Here is a 19539-nt window from a genome sequence, read left to right on the forward strand (position 1 = left end):
CGAGGCAGATTGTTGGCAGATGCTGCTTGCTCGGTTGTGATGCAGTAACCTGCTGTACACATGTCTACCGGTGGCGCTGGACGCAGATGCCGAAGAGGGTGTAGTCTACGTCAAACCACGACACTCATGACAACCAAGGCATTTATCTGGATATTTAACAGAATAAGAGGAAGCAAGAGGAAGACACCGATGGTGCCATCATTTGTTTCTCTGCTGCAGAACAGCGCATCTGGAGTATTGTAGGTAAGTCGGAGGATATTCAGCATCATCGGGCAGATGGGGTGTAGCTAGAGACAGTGCGAGGCCAGATTGCAGCATTTCGTCTATTTCAGACTGTAAAATGTAACAGAATATGATTGTGATATAAATCAATATAGCAATAAACTGTACGTGATCCGCGCTCGTGTAATACTGTGATAATGAATGAGACGAATCAATGATGAGATCAGCCTCTCTGATCAATATGTGAAGATTTCTTTTTTAGACTATTTCGTTTTTCATCGTGTAGCCTGGTGTCACATAAAGATGTAAAGATTTTATATACTGTATATATAATATGTGTATAGCAGCTCGCGCTGCCTCACCAGATCATGTCTGCTCAGATATGTGTCGCTAAGGGTGATGATGATGGAGGTATGGACCAGATGTATAGGCCCGACTTAATGCAAGGGTATTTTTAGGAATGTTATGCATAACATACACCTCACACCTGCGTTCGGTGTTGTTGCCATAGAACAGTGAAATAACGGATTGCGCGAGAATGGCGTCAGTGATTCGTTTTTACGTCGTCTTCTCAATTACGCGTTTGCAGGATCTCACGCAATATGTATGTGATCGGCATTTCCATTTCTATATTTTTTGAGATACGTTAAAATGATTAGGATAAGAGCATTTGGTGTTAATAATGGCCATGCAACCCGGTGTCGAAAGCGTTATACAGAAGGCTATGTAGACCCTGTGGCCATATTGCGATACAGTATTTGCAAAAACAAGTATCCGAATATTGCTTTCAATGTCTGTAAGCCTCTTAACAGCAAAGCTTATATAATTTATATTGTATATGACCTGCTGCATCACATCCAGAAAACAGAACTATCCCCATATTTCAAAATCATATGAAATACATAGTGTGACAAATGTATATGAATATGCACTTTGAAATAAGCCTGTACTTGTTAACATTAGTTAATGCAGTGCTTCTCAAACTTTTTCGTTGTAAGGCCGCCTTTGTGTAGGGTGCATCGCTTTGCAGCCCCCCAAATATAGATTTATAATCTTAAACTTAAAATGTAAATGTTAAAAATGAAACCAATAACATATTCAGTTATACAATGCTAAAACGTCCATTCTTTTGGTTTGTTTGAACCAAAATCTGTGACCGCCTGGGTACATCTTGAGCCCCCCAGGGGGCCAGAACACCTCAGTTTAAGAACTATTGAGTTATAGTTAACATGAACTAAGAATTAATAATACGTCTACTTCTTTATTATATCTTAGTTCATGTTAATTTCAGCATTTAATAAAACATTGTTAAAATCAAAGTTGTAACTTTTAACCGAAGTCAATGCACAGAGAACTTACATGAACAATTGTACTGACATTAACAATAATATTGCTCAGTTCTCACTGTTAATTCTTGTTACCTTAGGCATTTACCGATGTAAAGAAATACAACGTTATTTTGTCCTCTGGAAAGTATTATTTCTATATGTCTAGACAGCTATAATGTCTAATAATGACTTTAACACTGTCAGCAAAGATGCACTAGTTTAAGCATCCATTTTGTAAACATATCCACAACTGAGTTTCAGATCAAAAGAATAAGACTGTTTGTCGATTGTATGTTTGTTAAGTTACATGCAGCTTCACGCAATAATTAAATCATTTCTCCTTTATGGTCAATATTTCTGCATTACTGGCTTTAAGCAGTGTAGTTAACACAGCCAGCGTTCTCTTTCATTTTAAAGTCTTTTTCATCTATGTCACAGGATGCAAAGTGTTTTTTCAGCGAAACAAAGATGAGTGTGACGTCATGGTTCCTGGTGAGCAGCTCTGGTTCCCGTCACCGTCTGCCACGGGAGATGATTTTCGTCGGCCGGGAGGACTGCGAGCTCATGCTCCAGGTGAAAGTTGAAAAACGTCCCTCAGCACCATACTGATGGCATCAGCAGCTGTTGCCATGGTTACGCATTATGCATGACTGCCTGCAAAGAAGCATGTCTAGGTTTTTAAATAACGTACTTGATACAATAACTACATGTCACAATTTCTTCCTTCAGTCTCGTAGTGTGGATAAACAGCACGCTGTTATCAACTACAATCATGCCACAGATGAGCACCTGGTCAAGGATCTGGGAAGTTTAAACGGGGTAAGCCTTAAATACAATATTGCAATTTTGTCAGTGTAGAGAGATCTGAATATTGTCACAAAAATGTGTGAGCTTTGAGAACACTGTCACATTATCTGTGAACAAAGCCTAGATTCTCTTAACTTTGACAAATACACTGTTTCATTTGGATGCCATTGCAGGAGTTCACCTAAAGATAGTGCTGATGTTTTCACTGCAGTACAGAAGAGATCAATTAACCCTGTAAAGAGACATAAGATGTGGGCCGAAGATAGATCTTACGCATGAGACATACTGCATACTGAAGCATAGCTTTTAGTCCTTTGAAAAAAATATTTTTAATCCTGGTCCTGGGAACCCAAAGCATTGGACATTTGAAATGACTGTATTATCTGAAACACCCAGTTCAGTTTATAAAGCTCTTTAACTGTGAGTTACTGATGTGACATCACAGTCAAATGCATTTTTAATGTACAGGCACTTTGTCTAAATGTACAGTAGATTTGATTTGTCTTAAAGGGAAAGTTCACCCAAAAATTCACATTTGGTCATCATGGACTCATGTTGTCCATAAACTTCAGTGTTTTGCTATACACAAAGCAAGATATTTCAAAGGATGTTTGTAAGCAAACAGTTCTGGATCACTATAACCTACCATTGTAGGAAATAACACTACTGTAGTAAACGGTGCCCCAGAACATTTTGGTCCCAACATCCTTTAAATTGTCTTCTTTTGTGTTTGACAGAACAAAGACTTTTATACATGTTTGGAACAACTTGAGGGTGAGTCAATGATGACCACATGTGCATTTTTGGGTGAACTGGCCCTTTAACGTTGCAAGATTTCTGTAGCAACAAAATCTACATAAAAAAAACACTCCTTTTGTGCGGTCGTATGCAATTTTATTCAATTCAAACTGACATTGAATCTTGCATACGTAGTATTTCAGGTTGTATATAAAATGCTAACAGTAATGTTTGTGCATTTTGCCCCCTTTCAGACATTTGTGAATGACCTGAGAATTCCGGATCAAACATATATCACTCTCAAGCTGTTAGACGTTGTTCGGTTTGGATATGATATCCTTTTGCTTGTTGGTAATGTGTGACTGAAAAAAGTGTGCAGATAACAAACATTACGTAGTATACGGTTTTAATGTCAAACACATTTCAGTATTTTGAGTTCAGTTCAGAGTTGCATAGTACAGAGATGTCTATCATCCTCATGTTTGGGCAAGTAGTTATACCATATTTTTTCAGTGTTGTCTATAAGATGTTTCGAGGCCATGATTTGAATAAGGTTATGCTTTGTTGGCATTAGTTCATTCTTGTAAATTGTATTTCACATCAAATCCCATCAAAAGTTACATAGGCCTACTGTCATGGGCGAAAATCTCATTTAACAGTAGGGGGGACAATACATATAAAATGTTTGAAGGGGACAGGGAACTCAACAGTTCCTAATTTTCTAACGCATTTTTGCTTTTGTATTTTCTACTAATAACACAATTAGATTAGATAAACATAAATATATTTATGACAATAGCGAATTTAATTGATCGGGGGGACAACCCTCGGATAGAGGGGGACATGTCCCCTCCGTCCCCCCCGGGATTTACGCCCATGCATACTGTAAAAGACTAGTATTGTCTAAATGTCAAAAAAATCTGTAAAAAAATGAAATTTAATGTCAGCTGGAGCGACAGAAATATACAATAAAATATTATTTTTACTGTAAAATTACAGGATATAGGGATTTATAACAAATTATATATAAAAAAGAATACATGAAACATCTGTAAAAAAACAGTACAATTCTGTTTTACATGTGGAAAATCTGTAAAAAAGAACAGAAAAATAACGTTTTGTTTTACGGTGTATAGTTATATACATATGTACAGTGGTGTATTGGCTTAACTTGGAGCACATTCCCATGTGTATGTTCTTGAGAAAAGTCAACATAAAGTCCCTGAAGAGGCACTTAAGGTATGCTTGCATGTCGTTGTTTGTGTGGTTATGTTCAAACAGGGAAATGTTTGTTAATTAGTGTGACTAGTTATTCAGTTTGCCTTGAAGAGAAATGATTTTAAATGACATTTTTGTTGAAAAAGTTATTGAGAGTGATCAATGGCAAATTTGTGTCCCTGTATATTTTATCTGAAATGTTGTTCAGAGAACAAATATCTCACTTTTTCAAGTAACTGTGTAGCTCAATAGACCCTTCTCCATTGTGAATTTTTTTAGCTTGAATGCACTTATAACTAAGTGCCTTGAATAACTAATGTTATTGTAGATAAAATACATAAATGTAAAGATACATATAAAATATACTGTATGTAAGCAAGAGTAATAAATAGAGATGCACCGATACTAAATTTCTCCACCAGTACCGATAGCCAATTTTTGAGATATCTGCCAAGACCGATTCTGAAGTTTAAAAGAAGATTTCTTTACGTTCTGAATGTAATGAATTTATAAAATGACTATTAATATTGAACATCAAACATTTTCTATATATACAGAGCACAAATTCATTGCATTTTCATGTCCTCTTTTGATTGACCCCGATATATCGGCCCTGATCATCGTCTGTTTTTAAACACTAGTTTGAAGAATAGCTTTTATTGTTGGATACTGATTAAAGGCTGATATATCGGAGCATCTCAAATAATAAACGATTAACATCAATTTTCTTGGTTTGGCGTCCTGTGGTTTTAGCATGAGAAATACACCAGTCAGCTGCAGATGGGTCTAAAAGCCCCAGAGGGGAAACAACAGCATGTGCAAGAAGAGAAGTCAAAGTTAGAGCGTTCTGAACGCAAAAGTGTCTCTGGTGAGTGATGAATAGAGGTAGTAAAAGAGCGACACATGTATAAAATGCTCTGTGACAGCAGAACTAACAACCTGTGATGGGCTTTTACTGTGCACCATTTGACACATTGATTAGAAGATATTCATGTGTTATGGATGTGACAAGAAAGGACACATGTTTTTGAGAGGCAACATATTTTGTAGGATTTCTGTGAATTAAAATGTTCAAACCTGAAGCAATTATACCCAACAAATAGAGGAGGGATGGCACTTTATAAAACATAAAATTGTTATTTTATTTTAATTTTCATGTGCCCATTTATGAGGAATACTGACTTTAATGCTTGTGACAGTTCTTTTATGGATGTTACAATTCACTTATCTGACTTTAAAAACACACAAAAAGATGCCAAAGATTTAAGAGAGACTTCAAATGGGTATTTAAACCACCAAATATGGACAACTGTACTGTATGTACAATGAAAATCTAGATTTTTTCATCTTAAGGTTGACATTTGCATGGAATTTTCGATTTATTATTCGTGTTAGTTCATGGTGCATTAACTAATATTAATAGTGACAAAGTTTGATTTTAATATTGTATTAGTGAATGCTGAAATTAACATGAAACAACATTAATAAATAAAAAATACTTAATTTTAGCTATTGCATTAGCTAATTGGTAACAAAAAGCATCTTATTATAAAGAATTGTATAGTAAAACCCTTTTTTTAAATGTGGCTCATTAGAGGCACCTTCACTCCGGCCCACACCACTGTATGGTCAGCCATCATGGTGGGGAGAAGAGGACTCTATAAACAAGGGAACACACAATGAAGTACGTCGGTCAGGTGACAACCATTTAGGTAAGCACTTGTCCCTCCTCACACCAACTTCCACATGTTATTCATATGGGCATCTGTCTCAATACCACAATTACAGTTTGTGTGGGTGTTTTTTGACAGAGGTCACTAAAGAGGGCCTGATGGCTGAGGATGAATTCAACGGTTCCGTACAGGAGATCTGTGACAACCGGGCCCAGTCGGCCTTCCTGTACAACCGAGAGCACAGCTATTTTGAAATCCCTACAAAAGAGTCCACCGCGCACCCCAAGTCCCCGGCGGGAGACCAGATCGACATCCCAACCAAAGACACCAATGTTCCTCTGACATCCACACCCCCAGTTGTCCAGAGTCATGCTTCTTTCACTATCGAGTTTGATGACTGCATGCCAGGGAAGATTAAAATCAAGGATCACGTAACCAAGTTCTCGTCCCGGCAACGGAGCAAGCAGCAGTCCTCCAGTAAACCTCTGGGAGAGGAGGTTCTGTCAGCTGAGAGCAAAGTAGCGGATTGGCTCGTGCAAAGTGATGTCAGCATGATGTGCAGGCGGACACCTTGTGAGGATGCGTACAGCACTAAAAGTGACTTGGCGATGCACATCAGGACACTCAAAGGTAGGCAGAACAATGCTTCTGTGTGTTCTAGTGAATTTAAAGTAAAAATGTGTCAAAGTATGTTTCATATACTGTAACTATGCTTAAATGTTTGTTTGAAAATATTCGTCATACAGGTCACCATCATGAAGATGGAACCCAGAGTGATTCAGAAGAACCAGTAATGATAGACAAACGCAGCAAGTCTCATAATTCGGTGCAATCTCAATCATCAGTACAGTCGCAGCAATCGGAGAGGTTAAAGACATCTGAACCGTCTGAATCGGTGCCGTCTCAGCAGTCCATCCCAATGCAGAGATCTTATTACCCTCAGTCAGTCTCACCACCCAAACACCCTCAAACAGATCTTGAAGAAAGTGAGACCCATCCCGTCCAAGAAGCCTCCTCTCCATCCCAGGCAGAGGTCAAGCCTGTTCACCCTGAACCACACACCCAACAGGCCTTTATCATTGAGTTCTTTGACGATAACCCTAGAAAGAAACGGTCGCAGTCCTTCACACACAACTCTGCCCATGCTGACTCCTACTCTGCATTGAAGGCCAAACTAGAAAGACGTAAAGCTCATGGTGAAAGGCCAGCTTCTGTTCACGGGCACGTTCCTCCGACGCAGCAGATGACTGTTCCGCTAAAAGGTTCAGGCCATGGAGGTTCACAGAGGTCAAGTTCACTGAAGAGAGATAAGACAGGAGACAGTGGAAGCAGCACGTCTCTTTCAGGGACCTCATCTCGTTCTACACCAACCATCACCGTCAAGCCTTTCGGAAGTGTGGGCAAGAAGTCTAAAATAGCTCAAGAATTTGCTGTAGTCTTCCTAAAGGATACAGGAAAAACATCCCCACCTCCCATGTCTGCACCACCTGTAATGATGTCCCCGTCCCATGCTCGTTTACCCTCCCCAGTAGAGCCACCTGGACCCTCATCTGTATCCTGCCCATCTTCACATTCTCAGCTGCTGGCATTATCCCAGTCTCTTCTTCCATCGTCTCCCCCGGTCTCTGTTCCTGAAAGGGGTGCAATTTCTAATGCCTCCCCAATCTGCTCGGCCGGGTCGTTGGTGCCCCAGTTTTTTCAGCACGGGATCAGTGGTGTGGACACTAAGGGCTCAAGAGTGTTACGAAATGAGGAGGAGGATAGTCTTAGTGATGCTGGTACCTACACGATTGAGACGGAATCACAAGATAAGGAAGTGGAGGAAGCAAGAATCATGATTGACCAGGTGACAGCCTTTTATTAATAAATGTGAGGTTTAGGAATAGAGGTTTTGAAGGGGAGTTCATTTGATCTAGCAGTTATTGTGTTATGTTTAAACTAGTGCTGTCAAATCGATTTATCATGATGTTTGTATTTATATAATATACTATATGTGTGTGTGAGACGTGTATATTTAAATATGTTTATGTAAATACACAAACATACAAACAAAAATTTGTATAATAATCACAAATAATCGATTTGACAACACTAGTTTAAACACTTTCTCTTGTAAATACTGTGGTTATGTGACATCTTTATTGCACCTGGCTGAACTAACTGAATGCACTTTGCAAAGAAAACGATATCTGGTTTTATCTGGTTAAAGGTTTTTGGAGTGTTAGATGCGCCAGAATACAGCGGTCAGGCCATTGGAGTTTATAGACCTGTGATTGATGATGGGAAAGATGAGCAAGCATTCTTTGGTCATAGCCATGGTGTGACAGCTGATGTAATGTCGACATCATCACATGGCCATGGGGAGAACCAAGTCTGCTCACAGCAGGTATTGCAATAACAGACTGCCTAGAAGTAATCCCCTTTTTAAAATGGAAATATAACGCATAGTAAATAATGAATTCTTTACCTTTTACATGTTACAATTATAATTAGCTGTTATTCTTTGTAATTTAGGCACATCCTGATGCAGGAGGACCTAAATGGGTCTCACGCTGGGCCAGCCTGGCCGACACTTACAGTGACTCACAAGGATCCGTGGTCACTCCATCCCAAGGTGTTCTTACAGACAGAGGTACATTTAGTGAAATGTTGCTTTGCTCTAAGCTTGAAAACATTTTATAAATACTAGTAATCATGTAATCACTGTTTTGATTTTAAAGATGTCAGAGTGACATTAATGGTAAGTCAAAGCATGGAGATCTCTGAATCTGAGGGCAGTCAAGGTTCCAGGACAAGACGACTACTTCCCCAGGTTCCACCTGGAGAAAGGCTTGAGAACACAACCCCTAGTATCTTAATCCGTCATGAGATGCACATGGACCATGAGCCACCAGAGAGGGGTACCAGAGCACCACAGCAGCAGGACTGCACTCACAGGCTATGTGTTCAAGATGATTTAGAGCCGGATAGTCTGAGTGACACCAGCCGTTCAGATGACAGCTCTATCCTCGATAGGAGTGGAAGAAGTCAAGGAAGGAAAGGAACGGTAGCACACTCGCCATCTGAAGGTGCAAATCATTCCAAAACCTTAGAAATGCCTGCTACCACTCCCAAACCCACATCATTTTATATTGGCTCTGAAGATGGTTCATACAGGTCAGATACATCTAGAAGTCCTGTTCTTTCACAGTCCGAAAGAGAAACTTCTCCCAAAATGCCTCCGACCACTGTTTTGATACGACATCTGAGTGGCCATGAGCCTAAGCGACCGCCGAAGCCCAACTCGTCAGCCCCAAATCTTCAGACCCATGACAGAGATACTGTGCCCACCAAAGAGACCTCAACCTCCTTTGTTAGACAGGAGAGTTTTACCAAAGACAGGCCAAGTGACATCATCCAAGTCAAGAAGCTGCCACACATTTCCAGTCACCCTGCTTTGAGAAGCCTGGATTCAGGAGAACCTGTCCGAGATACGTCACTCTTTTTTAAGGAGGTAGAAAGATCACGGGAAGAGAATTTACCACGAGGATCCAGAAAGGGAAGCACTCCTGAACAAGACGACTCTCTCTCTGGTGAATCAGACGTTGACACCGCAAGTACTGTAAGCATGGTCAGCAGTAAAAACGGCCCTGTCACTGCACCTAAGAAGCGCGCCGCTTCAAATGAAAAATGCAAGGATAAAGCGTCTTCCAGTGCACATGACAAAGGCAGACAACCCACGGCCCGCGAGCGACTGTCAGAAAAACGCAAAACTCATTCCTCTGCAGACAAAGCTGAAACCAATAAAGCTGAACAAGCTCGTCGCCTCCAAATTCGTCGCAGCGCTGGTAACCGTGGTTCCTTAGATCTTTCGGAGAATCAGCATGGTCAACAGCATTCTGATCATGAGTCAAGTTCGAGACCCAATGGTCGCAAGAAACTCACGGCACCCTTGCAAAAGGAGGACCCCAATAAAGTGGTGAAAGGCAGCCATCAGGTGCTGACCCGATCCAATAGCCTTTCAGCCCCGAGACCAACTCGTGCCTCCATGCTACGTCGAGCCCGGCTGGGTGACGCGTCTGACAATGAGGGGACAGAGACAGACCGTGCATCCCAGAGCTCCGACCACACCAAGACTCCTAACGAAGCAAAGAAACTCTCTAGGCTCGACATTCTTGCCATGCCTCGGAAGCGGACTGGGTCCTTCACAGTTCCGAGTGACAACGAGTCTACTTCAAGCAAGCATGGAAATTCTAACCGTCCTGTTGAGGCAAGCAGTGCAAAAAAAGGAGCGTCGGGTGAGGTGAGACAGACTGCCGGGAAAGGAGCTTCATTGACAGCAAGGCACTCCTCTGCTCGTAACCGTTCTAACCAGGTTAAACACAGTAGCACCGCTGGTAAGTGTCACAAGATTTCTTAATGGTTTCAAATAGGAAATTGCCCATGTTTCATTTCACTCAATCTTTATTGTTTTTATCTTTATTGTTATTCAAACACCAGGTTCCCATCGCAGACAAAAGGATTCCAACTATTCCTCTACCTCAGAGGAGGAGTTTGAGACTAACTCCAACTCTAAACACAAACGCTCCCACTCCTCAGCAGCAACTCAGACTCAGACACCTAAGAAGAGCATTCAAATGAGGCTAAAAAGTGTCTCTTTGGAAACAGAAGAGGATGAAGCTCAGAACGAACACTTCCAGAACTGGACTAATCATAGTGCAGAGATTGCCAGGTTATCTGATTTAACTGTTGTTGTGATGCTGTCATTGCTAATGATTTAGAATTATTAATAAAATTGATGACCTCATAATTATTCATGCTAGGCTGAGTCAAGACCTGGCCAAAGATCTTGCCATCCTTGCACGTGAAATCCATGATGTGGCAGGGGACGGTGACTCCCAGACATCCTCAGGCATGGGAACTACAACCTCCCCAGGCTCCATGCCCAATACCCCTGCATCCAATATCTCAACCAGAGAGGAGGTGGGTCTGAAAGATTTTTGTATGTTTCTTTTGAACATATCGAATCATATACATTGACCCATTCCAACAAATCTTATATACTCCTTTTAAAATTATAATGAGGTGATGAAGTGAATTGTGGAGAAAGTTCTGAAGGTGCCATAGACAAGGAGCAAAGATTGACACGACATAAAACCTCACGAATATTTTTTTTCAAGTTAACAAGTTTCCTTCTGCATACATCTTGCATACATTTGTTATATTTTATGTCTTCTGTGCAGAGACCATATCCATCATTACAGAGGTTCCTGTCACCTCAGGTGCTAAATTCATCACTCATTTTCACCAAGTGGTGTTCAAACGTGAAGGGATAGTTCACCCAAACATGAACATTCTTAGGTCATGTACGTACTCTCATGTCGTTCCATCCTGTATGACTTGAATCTGCAGAACACCAAAGATATTTTGAAGAATGTTGCATTACCGCACATTGACTTCTATGGACACAAAACCACTGATTTATACTTTTGTGTTCAACAGAAAAAATGAAATTCATTACAGGTTTTGAACAACATGATGGCAAATAAATGATGCCATTTTTTTTTTTCATTTTGAGTGAATAACCCCTTTGAGAGAATGTACTAATGTACTAACATCTGTCAGATGTCCACCTCGGGAACCTGTTGTCGATGTTTTATTTGCATGAAGGAATTACCAAATGCATGGAAAAGCACTTTTAAACTCACACATAAAGCTGTATGTTCACAGGTTATGAAGACACATTTTCCAATTACATCTCAGAGGAAGGGTAAAAAATTGCTATGCTGACTGTGAACATAGAGCCCTTCTCTATTCACAATGAATTTGCATGATCATACCGTTGAATCTCTCTGAAGCTTAATACACAGTAATCTGTGAGCTCAGAGGTTTGTGTCTCCTAACGTCAAATCTAATAGCCGTTGTCATGTCCACGTTTTCTTACTTGGTGCTTTTCCATCCCTGAATTATCCGCAGCTGGTACAGCATATACCCGAGGCAAGTCTGAACTATCAAAAGCTTCCACCAGGCTCAACTAGTCCAGTAGACCAGGATTCAAATATGAACGACCATGACAGTTCCAGACGGCGTCCCTGGAATCGTGAAGAGGTCAAATTTGGTTGAATCCTTTCCTTATCACACTAATAAATAGGGTCTTATGAAATCCTTTTTTTTTTTTTCAAATTCCACTTTTTCTGTTCAATTTTTTTTTGTGGATTCTTTTTAATAGCCTAAAAGTTCATATTTTAATATTATTTTAGCAATATAATAATAATGCCCACATGAAAAATACTTAAGAATGCTGTTATAAAATACCCAGATAGTTCAGTGTTTGAACATTATGGAAAATCCATAAAAATAAGGCTATGTTATCTATGTTAATATAAAACAGAATCTTATCTGTCCATTTTCGTTTTTTTTGTTTTTCTTAAGTTTACTTGCATTTAAAAAGTTTTTTTTATATAATTTAGAGTTAACTTCGGTTATGGGTTAAAATACAACAATTTATGTTATATTAAATTTATAATACTATTATTTGATATTGGTATTTTATTGTATAATAATTGTATTAAATTTAAAATATTCAACAGTGACTAATTCTTTGCGGTGGTATACCGGAAGTCAAGTTCGGGTCACATAACATTTACTCTGAAACCGTCTATATTCTACAAATGTTTCACATGGTGTGTCTTAATTTGTTCAAGCTAACCAGACTTTTATTTTGACTGCTCGCTGCAAGTCCTTTTCACTGCGTGTTTGACAGATGCTTTTCTCAAATGAAAGGGGGGAATGCCAGTGAAGTAAATGTTTAGCGCGGGAGATGCAGTTTATGTGAAACACAGATGCTAAAAAATCCAAGAGCTTAAACATTTGGAGTATGCGAAACTGCCCATGCAGAACAAGCACATTACATATTTAAACCGCAGTTTGTATAATTATTGATGTCATGCCACAATTTGAATATATGGGCGGCTCAGCGTTACTTTCTTGTAAATAATATGTCCTTAATTTGCCAAATCTCGATTTTAAGCCTGGATTCTGCTTTTTTGTCAGAGTTTTCCAATCTGCGGAAATCATAGGACCCTAAACTAACTGATCATACGATGTCGAAGCTTACAATACGTAACGTAAACTGTCTCTCAGTAAAAATATCAAATCACTTTAGGAATTTTTTACAAGTAATTACTTGAAAACGAGACAAAAATACTCATAAAATGAAAGTGTTTGGAGTGTAAACTCTCATTCTGTGTAGATAACCTACAGTAGCATGATTTGTCATTTTAATCTATGTTATTATTTAATCGCAGGTCATTCTGGACAATCTAATGTTGAACCCTGTGTCGCAGCTCTCACAGGCTATCAGAGAGAACACGGAGCAACTCGCAGAGAAAATGAAGTAGGTCCTTGCATAACATTGACCTTGTGCTCAATGTAATGTATTAACGGGATGTATTAAAGGGATAGTTCACCCCCCCAAAAATGTGTCATCATTTCAGTTGTGTCAAAAACCTGTGACTCTTTCTTCAATGGAACACAAAAGAAGATATTTTGAGAAATGACAATGGGGATCAGTGTTGTTTGGTTACCAATGATTTTTCAAGTATCTTCTGTGTTCTGCAGAAGAGAGAAAGTTGATTTAGAATGACGTGAGGGTGAAAAAATTATGATAGAAATTTCATTTTTGGGCGAACTATCTCTTTAAATGAAAGAATAGAAGACTAAAAGTTACAATCAGCTTTTTTTTCAACAAGCGTGTGAAAAATGTATTCAATTTGACTATTATGGAAGAGAATTGAACCCAGAGTATTTATTTATCTGTTTTAGAGTTATGTTTCATAACAAGACAGATGTTTGGGAAGAAATCGAGGCAAAAATCAATTCTGAAAATGAAGTTCCCATCCTTAAGACATCCAACAAGGTATACAACAGGCAGTTTTAAGCAACCAAACATTTACTGAAGACACGTTTGTTGGTTCTGTATTATACTTTTACATCCTTGAATGCAGGAAATCTCCTCAATTCTCCAGGAACTGAGACGAGTCCAGCGACAACTTGAGGGTGAGATATTTTGATATTACGTCAGCAATTCACAACTGTTTCTGGGCCATATTCTGCGGGTTATAACAACTATTTTATCATGTTTTAGTGATCAACACTATTGTTGAACCCGGAGGAACCCTCAGAATGCCCTCTGTGTTAACTTCTCCAGGGAGAAAGACCAAATCTACTTCCAAGGAGTTTACCAGCCCCTCTTCTACTAATGCCAATACAAGTGCAAAGCGAGGTGCCCGTGGGTCCGAGGGAGGCCGATAATGAGTTTAAGTGTTGTTATAACGAATGCATATCTTTTTAAAGCCTGCCATCTTCACAGCATCTTTGTTACAGTATTGTGAGAGGATTTGTGGTTCAAATATACGTCATGTGCTTTCTATAAGACACCGACGCTGCACAAGCTAAAAGTAGGCAACACTGTATTTACAACAATTGTAACCCGTGGCTTGCTTAGACAGTTGTTCTGTATTCCATGGCTGAATGAGTAAATGAGTGGGTGCTGTCCGTTTTAATTGTTTAAAAACCGTTGTAGCATTTACTGAAAGTACGAACTTTGACATTTTGTGCACTTAGCTGCTACTGATTAACAGCATGAAGAAAACACCACCTTAAATGCTTACCTTGTGAAACTTTACTGAATTTGTCAAGAGCAAAGCGCTTTGCAAAAACAAGCCCTTTAATTATTATTTTAAGTGGGGTATGTTGTGAAAGATTAGCACACTGCAAAAAAAATGTCATACTTATTAGTTTTGTCTTGTTTTTAAGAAAAAATATATGAACTTTCTTAACCTTCCTGTTATGTTTGGTGTCGGCAAATGCTAGGTAAAGAAAGTGGAAATAACTGTTTAAATTGAAGTCAGTTATTGAGAATTGAAACATTTGTGGGGTCAATTTAACCTCAATTAATAAATCATGGCTAAAATTTGCACATAGGATGGTTAAATCAAGATACATTTACTTGAGAAGCTAAATGACTTCAGATATTAAATAATATTAAAAATATATATATACGCACACTGTATATATAGCTCACTGTGTGTGTATATCCATGGAAATAATAATAATAGGTTGATTTTCAGTAATTTTAAGTTTTTCTGACGTTATTGGTTATAGTTGTGTGTTTAAGCGTAATCATAATTTTGGTTTCATTCTGTAAACAGGGACAGTATTTCTACCAAATTACAAATGAAAATATTGTTTTCATTTGCAGAATATTGGGACAAACTGGTAAAATGACAAAAATAAGATGGTAAGTTTAAAATATCAACAAGTTCATATTTATATTAGGTTATTTTTGTTTACCAAAGTTACAATTTTGAAACGTTTCTGTTCATTGAAAACAAATAAAATATTGACCTAAAAATGATTGGAAACCATAAACTAAATAAATAATGTAAATGTTGCCTCAAAAATAAACTGAAATCAGCCCTAAAATTATTATAATATTTGTTTTTAAATAATACTAAAATAAAAAATGAATAAATGTAAATGTAATGCTTTTTCACGCTGCCATATATTTAAAAAAAATTCATATCTTAAGGAATTTGCTTCTGCAGTAAATGTATCTTACAGTAAGAATATAAGGATATTCGTACTGGACCACAAGACAAAATACTGCGTAAGAAATCATTTCTTTGCATTGTCTCTAATGTGCCTCTGAGCACAGGGGCGGACTGGGAAGCAAATTCAGTCTTGGATTTTTCGGCCCAAATCAGCCCTTCACCAATTCTGTTGATGGTTGGGGGGGTGTTTGCAGATCGATCCTCCACCACATCTGTCGAATGGGGTGTGATTCAGTCCCCCCCACAATTGTCGACGGGGGGGTTTGGGGGTTTAGGGTTGTATGTAACGTGTGCACTGCGTTACATGCAAACGTGTCCAACTCACTAATGCCTTCGCGTTACGTGCATTTGCGAGCAAGTCTGCCCATGGTCCCAGCCGTAGTCCGTTCTGGACTTTGACAGAATGTCCTATTGGTCAATCCGCCCCTGTCTGAGCATACTGTGACTATAGTGTAGAATTCCAGTACAGTTTGTAACACAAGTTAATGTAATTTTAAAATCGAATCACCCTTTCGCAGATTGTTTAGGCTATGAGTGTTTTGAAATAATTGTAAGCCGATTTAACAGGTCAGTGAACAGAATTTGTTTGAATGTTCTCCCATCACTGACATATTTCTGGTGTGTGTAAGAGAGTGATTTATCCTGTGAATCTGTTCGAGTGTTGTTGCTATGTGTTACAGGTAAATAACGGGTTCCCTTCACCCCGCAAGATTATACTGTATGCTCTTATGATTGTATGCAACAAAGTGTTGTTGTTCATTTTCAATCACAAAGAGTTATTTTGGGGTTTGATTGTTGCCCTGCTTCCCCTGAGGAACAAAAAACACAACTGGATGTTATCAGCTATAGCGCTGTCTTGTTTGTATTTTAGTCCATTATGCTATCGATTTTGTGATTTTGAATGTTTTACAAGTATCAGAGTGGTCAACGTTTACCTAGTGAAAAAGATTTATGTTGCACTAAATGATGTTATATAGGGAATTTGAAATATCTACAACTCTGTAGTTTTCGTGACATAGTTTGAGCGCAGTAAAGAAATACACGCCATATGTAGGTCAACCACGGTAATACAAATAAGCAGGGCACAAAAAGATACACTGTCAATGCAGTTGAAAACATCTTTCTGTCCCATCAACAATACAATATTTCTCAAAATCAATCTGCACTATATGTTAGTATTGTATAAACTGCTTCTTCTCATTAATTGTGACCTTTCATAACAGCACTTTTTATGTATTACTGTTCAACATGACATTGAAGAGTCTGTGCAATCCTATTATCTCAGTTTTAAAAAGTAAACCTATTGCTAAATATCTGCACTAAGAAATGATTGTATACTATATATATTTTGTTTTAAGCAGTTGCTTTAGTTTTGGCTGGGTGTTCTGATTGGTTCAATGTGTGTGTAAACTGCAAATGAAAGACTTGTTTTATGATTACTGCATGTCTGTCACATGTTATGAAGGCGGGTCAAGACTAAGACATGTTTACCGGCTGCGTGTTTGTTTGTGTAGAGGGCTGTACGTTGACATTTATAAGGCCTAGTAAATACAGAAACAAATAGGGCGACAGTGCAAATGTGAGTTTTGTGCAGGCGCACAATGCTCTCTGTATGTATCCCTGCAGTTATTGTACAGATTTCTTTGCATCGTCATCGGTATCAGGCCTGTAAATTCATTGCCAGCATCTATCTGATGTATCTATATTCAAAGGTTTTCATCTCGCACATCTCATCTCGTTTTTCTAATTTCTATACTGTTAAAAACACTTTAAAGGTTTGCGTACAGCTGAAAATCCAAATCCAACTGATTTTGCTGAACTCTGTTTATTTGCATTTTTTATTTTTTATTTTTTACTTTTTGCTTTTTTTACGTGTAGTTGCTATTATTAATAAACTACAGAATGTCTTATGTAAATCAATACACCGTACAAAGTGTATTACATTTTTCATCACATTTGTAATAAATTGATTTGAGCCATAAACTCCCTATCTGGAAGATTTTATTCAAAGGGAAAACCAATGCATTCAAGCAACACAAGAACACACAAATTTCACATGTTTTGTTTCAGGTGTGACCGCATCTGTCATGTGCCTTTTTAAAAGGACAATGCTCCAGGCACATTAGGGTACCTACCCAAAACCAGGGACCTGAACAGAACACTTACAGTCACTTACAGTAAGTGTCATCTAAAAAAGTATTTTTCGAAAATATCTGTTGACAAACAAAAGTTCAAATCTTGTTTTCAATGCTCTAAGAGCAGAAAACAGCATACCGTAAGAAAATATTCTGGCTGAGGTTGTCACTATTTATACGTGAAAGGTTTAGCATGCTGTATGCATCTATGCACATCTCATATTTTCTGAATTAGGGACTATACCCAGAAATCAAAATTCGGTCATCATGTATTCACCCTCTAGTTTGTTTGGCTGACCACACAGAATACAGTTATTTCATTACACATTTCTCATTTTGGGTGAACTATCCCTTTAATTTTGACCCTGGACTGTCTTTACCAGACATCACCAATGTGTGGTGCTCTTCCCTCATCTCTCTCCAACCAGTTAAGGAAACCTTTTCTATTGCAATGCTACCTAAAAACACATAGTCGTCTTGGAATTATTAGGTTTTATCTGACATTTTTGTCCAAATTGAGTTATTCACACAGTATTATTTACTATGAGATGTTTATTTCTTCAAGTTGTGTAGCCTACATTTGGGACTTTTTTAGGACAACCAAGTTTTTGCATTGCTTTTTATCAACGAAACTTTCATACAAACATCATCGTATTTGGAAACTTTAATATTTTAGTTTCATAACTTATATGAATGAGGTGTTTGTATGAATATACTTACATGGTCTAAAATAAGGTTTGCCAAGCGTGGTTTCGCTAGCCCTGGTGGTTGGCGAGGGAATTGCAAGTGGTTCGTGTCTATCTAGCAGTGCATATACTGTTTGAGCTGTTTATATTACTTAGAAAAAATGGCAAAGAAAGTTTAATAAAAATAACAACAACAATAACTTGATTTTCTGAAGAAAATGTGAGTGGTGCTTGCCGTGGCAAAACTCGGCACTGGGCAGTCACTAGGGTGATGACACTTTAAGCCCACAAATTATTCTAACCAGCCCCCATATCTCTATAATGTTCTGATGCAGAGATATAGGTCAAATGGTTGCTAAGTTAATATATTTTGTTGCTATGGGCATGGCTTTGTTGCCGTGAATGAAGTTCCAGGGATACTGATTGTTTCCTGAGTCAAACGAGCCCACCCTCTTGTTTCTAGATACTGTGCTGCAAAGGTATCCGTCTGGAGCTTTTATAATGAAAGTCTATGGGATTTGTTACTAGGTTGCTGTAAATTGTTGTTCTTGGCGTGACTTCGTAGCATCATTATGATCCTGTGATTTTTGGTTGCCTGAGTTAAATGAACCCACCCCTTGTGTCTAAGACACTGTGATGCAAACATGTTTTCTTCCCCATTGTAAGTCTATGGGGAACTTCGGTGGCTCTCATGCCCCAGGGCCCGTATTCTTAAAGCTTCTAAGAAACCTCCAAGAAAGCTTAAAAACTTCTACGTTAGGAGTCTAAGCTTAAAAACTGTTCTGGATCAACCGGAGAGAAACCCTGAGAAATGCATAGCACTCCCCTCCTCAATAAGGTGCTCAATTCCAACCCCCTATTCATGGGGCTATGACAACCGGTGCGGGAGTTAAGCGTCAAAAAAGAATAATACGCTCGCAAGATTGTAATAGTGATGCATTGCATTCTGCAATCACCACTATTAAAAGCTATTAAAATACTACAAGTAATAACCACTTCAGATTATCCTTAACCTCTCAAGGGGGAAGGCACTTCAAGTAAATAATAATGGTCAAAAGGGGTTCGGCAGACAAAACGAAACCACATAAGATCTGACCAAAGTCATTTATATTTCAAGCACAATAAATCCAAAGGCAGAG

General features: G+C 38.6%; 1 protein-coding gene across 4 annotated transcripts; it reads left to right on the plus strand.

Annotated features, from left to right (window-relative positions):
- Positions 1-85: 85 nt before the first annotated feature.
- On the plus strand, positions 86-17551 carry cep170bb (centrosomal protein 170Bb). Of its 4 annotated transcripts, XM_056764846.1 has the most exons (20): positions 86-243; positions 1989-2123; positions 2280-2369; positions 3350-3428; positions 4276-4334; positions 5067-5181; positions 5909-6025; positions 6125-6616; positions 6733-7832; positions 8196-8372; positions 8501-8618; positions 8707-10362; positions 10466-10697; positions 10789-10948; positions 11209-11247; positions 11942-12073; positions 13273-13361; positions 13790-13883; positions 13972-14023; positions 14112-17551. In XM_056764846.1, exons 2-20 carry the CDS (start codon positions 2019-2021, stop codon positions 14276-14278), a joined length of 5073 nt encoding a protein of 1690 aa, XP_056620824.1. In that variant the 5' UTR covers positions 86-243; positions 1989-2018; the 3' UTR covers positions 14279-17551. The 4 variants fall into 4 exon arrangements, with proteins under 4 accessions (XP_056620824.1, XP_056620825.1, XP_056620827.1 ...); XM_056764847.1 differs by lacking the exon at positions 11209-11247; XM_056764849.1 differs by lacking the exons at positions 11209-11247; positions 11942-12073.
- The last annotated feature ends 1988 nt before the right edge of the window (positions 17552-19539 follow it).

The sequence above is a fragment of the Triplophysa dalaica genome, chromosome 13, assembly GCF_015846415.1.
Source record: "Triplophysa dalaica isolate WHDGS20190420 chromosome 13, ASM1584641v1, whole genome shotgun sequence".
Taxonomy (NCBI): domain Eukaryota; kingdom Metazoa; phylum Chordata; class Actinopteri; order Cypriniformes; family Nemacheilidae; genus Triplophysa; species Triplophysa dalaica.